The 9255-nt window shown below is 46.2% G+C and overlaps 1 protein-coding gene across 1 annotated transcript; it reads right to left on the bottom strand.

Annotated features, from left to right (window-relative positions):
• Positions 1-5: 5 nt before the first annotated feature.
• On the bottom strand, positions 6-5489 carry Noto (notochord homeobox). The gene is made up of 3 exons (XM_003468921.4): positions 4993-5489; positions 1738-1937; positions 6-584 (listed from the first exon to the last, which is right to left on the bottom strand). The coding sequence occupies exons 1-3, from the start codon at positions 5327-5329 to the stop codon at positions 426-428; spliced, it is 696 nt and encodes a 231-aa protein (XP_003468969.2). The 5' UTR covers positions 5330-5489; the 3' UTR covers positions 6-425.
• Between the last annotated feature and the right edge of the window lie 3766 nt (positions 5490-9255).

The following is a 9255-nucleotide window of genomic DNA, read 5'->3' as shown; positions in this document are numbered from 1 at the left end:
CTGGACCCAGCACATTGTAGGTGCTTTACAGACATGATGTTCCACTGCGTAAGTGTAAGTTATTAATATACCCTTTACACAAATGAAGGAAAATAGTTCAGAAGTTCAGTAACTTGGTCAAGGACAAGGCTGACAGCCAGTCTGTGCCTCTAGTCATTACATTATTCCTGCTCTTTAGGGCCAGGATTTAGCTCAGTGGTGCAGCACATGCCTGGCAAGTGTGAGGTGCTGAGTTCTAGTCCTGATACCAAACCAAAAACAAAAAAATCGTTACTCCTGCTCCCAGGATCTGATATGGAAAAGGGAGGCCTGCTTGACAGTTTGGATTCCTTTGGTGCTCTCTGACCCTGAGGAGGCTCTTCAGCTGGATGTGAGACAGTTAAGTCCAGTGGGTGCCCCAGGTAGTAGGGCTTCTGTCGCTGTCCTCAGCTGTCTGCTCCTGACTCAGCATCTTCACTTTGGATGCTGCTGTCGGAGCTGCTGGAGGGCTCATCTGGGGAGGCAGCCACAGCAGACAAAGCTGGCGGTTTCAGCTTTTGTTGTTTCTGATACTTGACTCTGCGATTTTGGAACCAGATCCTTACCTATAATCAGGAATAGTGAGCAGAAATCAAAATGTGACCAGCAGTCTCACTACTCCCCAAGCCCAGAGTGGTCTGGCCAAAAATTGCTGATCCTGTTACAGGAAACACCCCTTTAAAAGGTCCCATCACCATTCATCCATCCCGGTGTTTACTTCATAAGCTCCTATGATATGCTGGACATCACCCTAGGTGATGGTGATCTGGTGATGAGCAACAGAGGCACAGTTCCTGCCCTCATGGAGCTCACAGTCAAGGGGAAGGAGACTGGCAATAATGAGCCAAATAAACCAGGCGTGGTGGCACATTCGTATAATCCTAGCACTCTAGGAACCTGACGCAGGAATATTTCAAGTTCAAGCCAGTTTGGGCAATTTAGCAAACCATGTCTCAAAAAGAGTTGGTGGTGTGTATCAGTGCAAAGGGTTTGGGTCCACATCAGCAGAAAAGGATGTGTTCAGAGGTGGTATGTTAAACCACAGAAATAAATGAGACCAGTCATTGTTTGTAATCCCGAAGGAAAGAAGATTGCAAATGGGTCAGAAGTGTCCAGAAAGCTGGGAGGAAAACCCAGAGTATGCGTTTCAGGAAAGGAAGGAGGGATCAGTTATAGTGACAACTGCTGCAGGGTCATGCAGTTGAGGAAAGCATTTGTTTACCTTCTCAGAACAGAGGTCACTGGAGATTTTTCTGAGAAGCTTTGATGGAATGGGAGGGAAAGTGCACTGGAATGAGTTAAGGAATGAATGGGAGGTGAGGACACAGAAGGAATGAATGTAGTGAATTCTTGAGAAGTTTACCTGTAGCACAGAAACTACACCATAGGTGGAGAACAGCCTGGGCTACATAGTGAGTTCATGATGGTGGTGGGGTGTCAAGGGAATATTTATTAATCTTTTGAAAGTCTTGAATACTTATTTAATTTCACTCCTTATTTATCATGGTAATAGTTTATCATAAAGTTCTGGGTGAATATTGCATGTTATTCCCATTATGTCATTTCAAATAGACTATTTTTCTCATTATCTAAGGAGCGAACAAAAAGGCCTGTCTTCTGAAGAGCTGGCACACAGGAAGAAGGCCTGTGTCTCCCTCCCAGCTTGGACATAGCGCTGTCTCAGGCTCAGCCCAGCCCCACAGGAGTCCTCCCTCCCACCTGGTTCTCTGTAAGGTGCAGCCGGGCTGCCAGCTGGGCTCTCTTCTTTCCCACCAGATTGTGCTGTTTTGCAAACACTTTCTCCAACTCTTCCAGCTGCTCCAAGTTGAACATAGTTCGAACTCTCTTTTGGTGTCTCTCCGTGTCCTGAAGGTCCTCAGGAGGGGCCCAGAGGCCTAAGCAGTGAGCCAGTTCCCAGCCTAAAGAACAACCAGCAGAGGGAGGTCAGCCAGCAGCTCCTTGTTCGCCCATTTTGGAGGAGAGAATGGCTCCACTGCTTTACCTTCCCCCTGACTAGGTAACAGGAAGGCACAGGGGGAAAAGGCTACAGAAATAACCCAAAACAAAGGAAAAAGGAGGGGAAATGCTATGAGATGTTTTCTGCCTCCATTACTCTCTAGCTGAGTGGCTTGACTTCTGGCCCCTAACAAGAATCCCTTTCATTAGTAACCTCGGGGGCATCATCACTCTCTTCAGTCATTCAGCAGCCTCTTTTTGAATGTCTGCTATGTATCAGACATGATTTCAGGACAAAACAGAAAGTCCTGTCTTCATGGAGCTTACATCTCGGAAGTAGGGAAACAAGGAACATAGGCCAATATTTAATATGCCAGAGAGTGCTAAGGAGGGAAAAAAGTAGAGAAGAGAAGACAGGATGAGAGTGGTTGCACTGAAGGGGAGCAGTTTGCATCTAGAGACACGGTAGCCACCTTATTGGGGTGATATTTGAACAGGATCATTAGGTACAGTTTGTCCTCCATACACAGCTGAAAGGTGAGTAGGGTATGAAATTCTGTCCACTTTCTGCAGGCCAGTTCTTGGTACTGTGTCTGCCTGGAGGGAAAGATGCTCTTTTCTAAGAGACACAGAAGTTCAATTTTGTTCACCAAGCGATGGACCTGGGCAGATGCATCAGCCAGAGAGCAGTGCCTGAGTCAGAATATAAAGAGGACGAGGGAGTAGTCTATCTGGGAGGAGAATGCACCAGAACGTTAGGTACAGTACTGAGACTGCTCTGAGCCCCCTAACATGCGGGGAGGCCTCAGAGCTGGCATTCTGACCACCCAGTGAAAGGAGCAGAGCCTACCAGTCTTGCCATGTGCCTGCCTGAAGTACGACCAAAAGGTCAGGAAAATCCCAGAAAGCACGCAGCCTGATCTCTTCTGCCTTGTTTCATGGTTGTAGCCATTGAAGAAGAAATTAAGCTGTATCGTGTGTTATTTAAAAGCTGGTGTTTGGAATCCTAGCTCTGCCATCAGTTCCCTGTGGGACCTGGGAGTCATTCAGTGTATCTCTGTGAGACTTAACTTCCTCATGTGCAACACAGTGATAATACTACTATTACCTCCAATTATCTACTTCCAGAGGTCACCAGGACTTAAAAATATGCCAGGGTCAAACATGGTCAAACACACTTAAAATCCCCCACTCAAAAGGCTGAGACAGGGTTGGGGATTTACCTCAGTGGCATAAGCACCTGCCTGGTAAGCGCAAGGTCATGAGTTTGATCCCTGGTACCAAAAAAAAAAAAAAAAAAAAAAAAAAAAAAAAAGAAGCTGAGGCAGAATAATACCGTGAGTTCAAGGCCTGCCTCAACTACATAGTAAGAGCCTGTCTCAAAAGAAAAAGTCAATAGAAATTATACAAATCATCTTGAGGAATATATATTCCCCAAGATGATTGTAAACTGCATGAATTGCTAACATATACCAATAAAATTTAAAATTATTATTATTTTGTTGTTTTGAGACAGGGTCTCACTATGCAGTTCAGGCTGGCCTTGAGATTACTCTGTAGCCCAGGCTGGTCTTGAACTTACAACAGTCCTCCTGCTTCAGCCTCCCAAATGCTGGGATTATAGTCATATGCCACCATGCCTGCCTTAAAAATTATTTTTAAAATCTATATCTATATAGATATGTATATTCTATATATGTATATGTGTATATGCTATAACAACCCAAGAGAGAATGCAGTGGAGGAAGAGAAAAATTCTTTCCAGATAAATTTCAGATCAGGGAAAAATGAAACTGGATCCATGCCTCATACCTTATACTGAGAAAAGTTTCAAGTAGGGCATGGTGACATACACCTGTAATCCTAGCATTCTGGTAGGCTGAGGAAGCAGGATTGCAAATTCAAGCCCAACCCAAGCAACGTAGGGAGACCTTGTCTTATAAAGGGGATTGAGGGTAGCTGGAGAAGTAGCTCAGTGTGAAAGCTCTGGGTTCAATCCCCAATACCATAAACAAAAAACAGCAAACTAAAAGGAAAGAAAACAAAAATTCCAAATGGAGTATTTAAATGTAAAAGAGTATACTCGAAAAAATCAACTGGAGGCCAGGAATGGATTATTATTTTTTTTTAAGGAGAGGATTATTTTATGATCTTAGAGTGGAAAAGATCTCCCCAAGCTTGATACAAAATATACAACTCATTTATAAAAAAGATTAATAGATTCAAATCCCAGCTACTCTGGAGGTTGAGGCAGGAGGATTTTAAATTCTGTTTCCCAGCATGGGAAACTTAGCAAGATCTTGTCTTCTTACAATGGACTCCACTGTGTTGTAAAAATTCTTTATGGACTGGAAAAACCTCTAAAACATGGTCAAGTGAACAGTATAAAGTATATATGGTATTAACAGAGAAAGGGAAGAAAAATAGACATATGGAGGTTCATATTTAATTATTAAATATGCATAAAATAACTCCCTTTGTAAGTGACTAGAGGAGAGAGTGGGAGAGGAAACTTTTCATATCTTAGTAGACATTTTGAAGTTCGGACTGTGCGGATGTAAAACTCTTGCAAAAACCAACTTGAAAATGAGACAACTGCAACCAAAATGAGTAAACTGCAGTCCAGCCTTCAGGTGTGTGAAGAGCTCGGAGAGGCGGTTTGGAGGGTGGGCGCAGCAGGAGGAGCCTGGACTGGGGAGGCGGGGTTGGATAGGAACCAGGCTGACTTTGTTACGTTATCTTGATACGGAAATTAAAGTCTGAACTAACTTTGCTCCTTTTTTCCGCATGGCAACATGATAAGCAACCCCAAAGTACTCAGCCAAAAATGGCAAAAGCTTGCGCAGATGAATGCTCGAGGTCGGCGGTTCCCCAACAGTCCCGTCCGCGCGGTTTCCACTGCCAGGTCAGCGGCCGTCGGGCCCCTTCCCACTCAGGCCACGCGTGGTTCTCAGACGCTGAGCACCGGCTCGGCTCGGCTCCCCGGCCCCACCCGGGCCCTACCTGTCCCCGCCGTACCTGTGACGCCGACGCCCGCGAGGCCGCAGGAGGGAGCCGCGTGGAGCCGGGGCACTGCGGGCTGCTGGAGCCACGCGTGGGCGCCCACGCTCGAGGGGGCGGGCGGCCAGGAGGACGCGCACGCCCAGGGCAGGGCGGGGCCGGGGCACCACCAGGGAGCGGGCCAGAGCCCCGGGGCTGCGGGGACGGGGACGGGGAAGGGGACGGGCGACGGGGAGGTGGCCGGCGCGCGGGGACCCGGCCGCGCCAGGATGGCATCCACAGAGAAGGAGGACGCGTGGCGCGGCAGTGCGGGGCATGCGGGCAGCCCGCCGGGTCGCGGCCCGGGGCTGGGCATGGCGCGGCCCTGCGGGACGGGCGCAGGAGGGGAGCTGGGTGGGTGTGCGCTGCGCGGGAAGCGCGACTTCGCGATCCCGGGCCCCGAGGTCAGAGCCCCGCCTGTGGCCGCGGGCTTTAAACCTGGCGGGCGGGGCCTCCGGAACCCAGCGCCGAGGGCAGCCTCGGCAGCCCCGCCCCGGAGAGGCCGGTGGGCGGGGCGCACGCCAGGGTTTGTGCCCTGCCTCTGCCACGCATTCACAAAGGCGCGTGCTGGATGGAATCCCGGTACCCAGGAGGCTGAGGCAGGAAGATCACTGAGGAGCTGAAGGACAGTCTGAACTACAGAATGAGAACCTGACTTCAAAAATGCCTCCGGGGATTTAGCTGAGCGGCATAAGCGCCTGCCTTGTGGATGGAAAAGCCCATCCTGGAGCGGTGGGGAGGCCCTTCCCTCCCCTCCCCCCCCCTCTTCTCTCTTTTCTATTCTCTCTTCTTTCTTCTCTCTCTCTCTTTCTCCTGGGAATTATGGGCTACACTGTCTTTGCCCCTACGTTGCAGGGCAGTGAGCACCACTCACCCCTGAACCCTACTAGGGTGGAACCAGTTCAGAGGAGAATGGGGCAGTGCCCACCTGTCAGCCCTTCATTAATCTGAGCTATCTTGCAAACAGAAGTCCTGTCCAGATTCACCTATGCCCCAGCATTTTTAAAAATTTAAATTCTTTATTTATAAGCAGGGCGAATTATTTATAAGCGGGGCGAGGTGTTTCATGCCTGTAATCCAGTGACTTGAGAGGCCAACACAGGAGTATAGCAAATTCAAGCCCAGTTTGAGCAACCTAGTGAGATCCTGCCTCAAAATCAAAAGGGCTGGACGTAGTGGGGGCACACCTGTAATCCTAGCATTTGGGAGGTGAATGCAGAAGGATCACCATGAGTTTGAGGCTAGCCTGAGCTAGTGAGTTCAAGGCCACACAGAGCAAGACCCTGTCTCAATAGACAAATTAATCAATTAAACTAACTAAAAGGGCTGGGGATGTAGCTCTCCTTCCTGGGTTTGATCCCAGTGCCACCAAAGAGGAGGAGGAGGGGGAGGGGGAGGGGGAGGAGGAGGAGAAAAAGGAGGAGGAGGAGGAGGAGGAGGAGGAGGAGGAGGAGGAGGAGAAGAAGAAGAAGAAGAAGAAGAAGAAGAAGAAGAAGAAGAAGAAGAAGAAGAAGAAGAAGAAGAAGAAGACTGGAGAGAGAAGGAGAAAAAATTAAATTTTCCATCTTGTCCCCAGAACTTGAATACACTGCTGTGATTATTCGTTTCTTTTTAATCATTTCAGGAACTTTCTTTCTTTCTTTTTTTCTTTCTTTCTTTCTTTCTTTCTTTCTTTCTTCTTCTTCTTCTTCTTCTTCTTCTTCTTCTTCTTCTTCTTCTTCCTTCTTCTTCTTCCTTCTTCTTCCTTCTTCTTCCTCTTTCTTCCTCTTGATAGGGTCTCACTATACAGTTCAGGCCAGCCTTGAACTCACTATGTAGCCCAGGCTGGCTTCAGACACTAAGCAATCCTCCTGCCTCAGCCTCCCAAGTGCTGGGATTACAGGTGTGCACCACCACAACTGGCTCCAGGAATGTTTGGTACCCACACCATGCAGATCCCCACTGGAAAAATATTCCTTTATGTCCAAAAAGGTAGAAAGGAGAGTGTATATACAGAGTTTTTAGACACTATTATGGTTCCAGGTTAAAAATACTAACTCATTGCCAATGTTTTGTAGAAACTGACTGCCTACAAAACTCTGGGTTATATAGGTGTGTGGCAATTTTGCATAGCAGTTCTACTGATGCATAATCAGTACTTTATAGCAGTTTTCCTTGGGCAAGCTAAAGGTTATGGTTTCTTTTCTTTTTTTCCAGTGGTTAGAATTGAACTCAGATCCTTCATGGTGACCTACACCCATAGCCTTTAAACATTTTTTTAAATTTAGAGACAAGTTCTTACTAAATTGCTAAATTGCCAGGCTAGGCTCAAACTTGCAATCTCTTGCTTCAGTCTCCCAGAATTACCAGGATTAAAGGCACGAGCCACTGGAACCACATCAGTTTGTGTTTCCTACCTGTCAAAAAAGACAGTATCAGTAACTACCTTGGAGTTTCAGAGAGGATTAAACCAATTTATGCACACGACACTTTTAGAATTGGCCTGGTGCTCAACAAGCAGTAGGCTGTGACTGTGGGGTCCAGGAGATTCCTGGCTTCTGGGCTCCCATCACATTGTCTTCCCAAATTCACACCTAACACCAGAACTACTCAATCAGGTCCACAGGTCATTTTCTATCAGTGTGGCGTGTTTGGCGCACAAACATTATCCTCCTGCCCGCACAGCTGGAGGCTGGAGGAACCTGGCTCCCCCTTCAGCAAATCCCTGTGGCCTTCTCTGCAGACCTGCAAGTAACCTGGCAAGTGAGCTTTGCTGGGGCCAAACAGAAGGCAGACTAGCTAGTCCAGGTCCAAGTTCACTGGTTCCTAATGGGGGTCCTGGGGCAGTACACAGAGCTGGAATTTTTGACTACAGTCTTGGATCAAAGCCCCTTCTAGTTTTAATGTGCTTATGTTTTCCTGAAGGCTGTTTATGGTAAGGTCTCTTCATGTGCTTAGCAGCCACTTGGACATCTGTTTTTGTTTGAAGTGCCTGTTAGTGGTTTGCTTCTTTTTGTGTTAGGTCATGATTTTTTTTATTAACTTATACGTACATTAGGTATAGATAGATATATCTAATTCAATTAGCCCTTTGTTGCAGAAATATAGCCTCAAATACTGATTCCCATTCTGTAGCTTGCTTCTTCGTTCTATTAATGGGCTTCTTTCTTCAAGAAATGGAGAGACAGGGCAGAGAAGGAGGAAAAAGGGACTGAAAAAAGAATAAAGGTGTGTTTTGTGCATATGCCAACTCAACACAAAGAATGTCAACATTATGTACTATAAACATACTAATAAAATTTTTTAAAATAAAAAATTGATTCCCAAGATTTAAAAGATTGGTAATATCCAGTGTTGATGAAGTTGTAGGGGAGTAGGCTTTCTTATATGATACTTCTAAGGGTATAAGTGTTTCATTTTGTGGAAAATAATTTGCAGGGCTGGGGATTTAGCTCAGTAGCACCAGTACCTTCCTGGCAAGTGTGAGGTTGTGAATTTGATCCCCAGTACTGGAAAAAAAAAAAGAAAAGAATTTTCAGTAACTACTAAAATGTTCAAATATTTATTTTTAAAGTTTCTCACATAGGAATTTACATTGTAGCACCTTTGGAGACAAGGATTCCCTAGATTCCCAATGCCCAGAAGCAACCCAGAATTTTCTGATGAAATTAGTGTTTGGTGCTCACCTTGGAGCAATCAGTTTTCTTTTTCTCACTCAATTGTGGAAAGCCCTCTAAGCCACCAACTTAGAGCTAACTTGTTGTTTTTTGTGGTTACACCGCTTTGCACAGCATGATAGAACAATTTATTCAATTTTCTTCTGCTGAAGGGCATTGATTATTTTCAGTGTCTGCCCCTACTCACAGACTTGTCCGTTTTAAATATCCATTGTAGCTGGGCATGGTGACACATGCCTGAGATCCCAGCACCCTGGGAAACTGAGGCAGGGTTGTGAATTCAAGCTCAGCCTGATTAACTCAGTGACTTAGTGAGACTCTGCCTCAAAATGAAAATAAAGGACTGGGGATGTAACTCACCAGCACAGTGGCTGCCTGGCAAGCAAGAGGTCCTGAGTTTGATTCTAGGTACCAAAAAGATCTGAGAATGTAGCTCAGTGCAAAGGTCCTAGGTTCATCCCAGTACCACCCCCATACACATATAAAATGTGTTGCACACTAGTACATTTATTTATATATAAGAAATTCCAGAAGTAAAATTAATGAACAGAAACTTACAAGTTTATATTTTATACCACACTGATTT

This window comes from Cavia porcellus, unplaced genomic scaffold (genome assembly GCF_034190915.1).
Source record: "Cavia porcellus strain 051 isolate PalLab524CR breed Dunkin Hartley unplaced genomic scaffold, mCavPor4.1 scaffold_18, whole genome shotgun sequence".
Taxonomy (NCBI): Eukaryota; Metazoa; Chordata; class Mammalia; order Rodentia; family Caviidae; genus Cavia; species Cavia porcellus.
The sequence above is the reverse complement of the archived record's forward strand: the minus strand, read 5'-3'. Positions and strand labels throughout refer to the sequence as shown.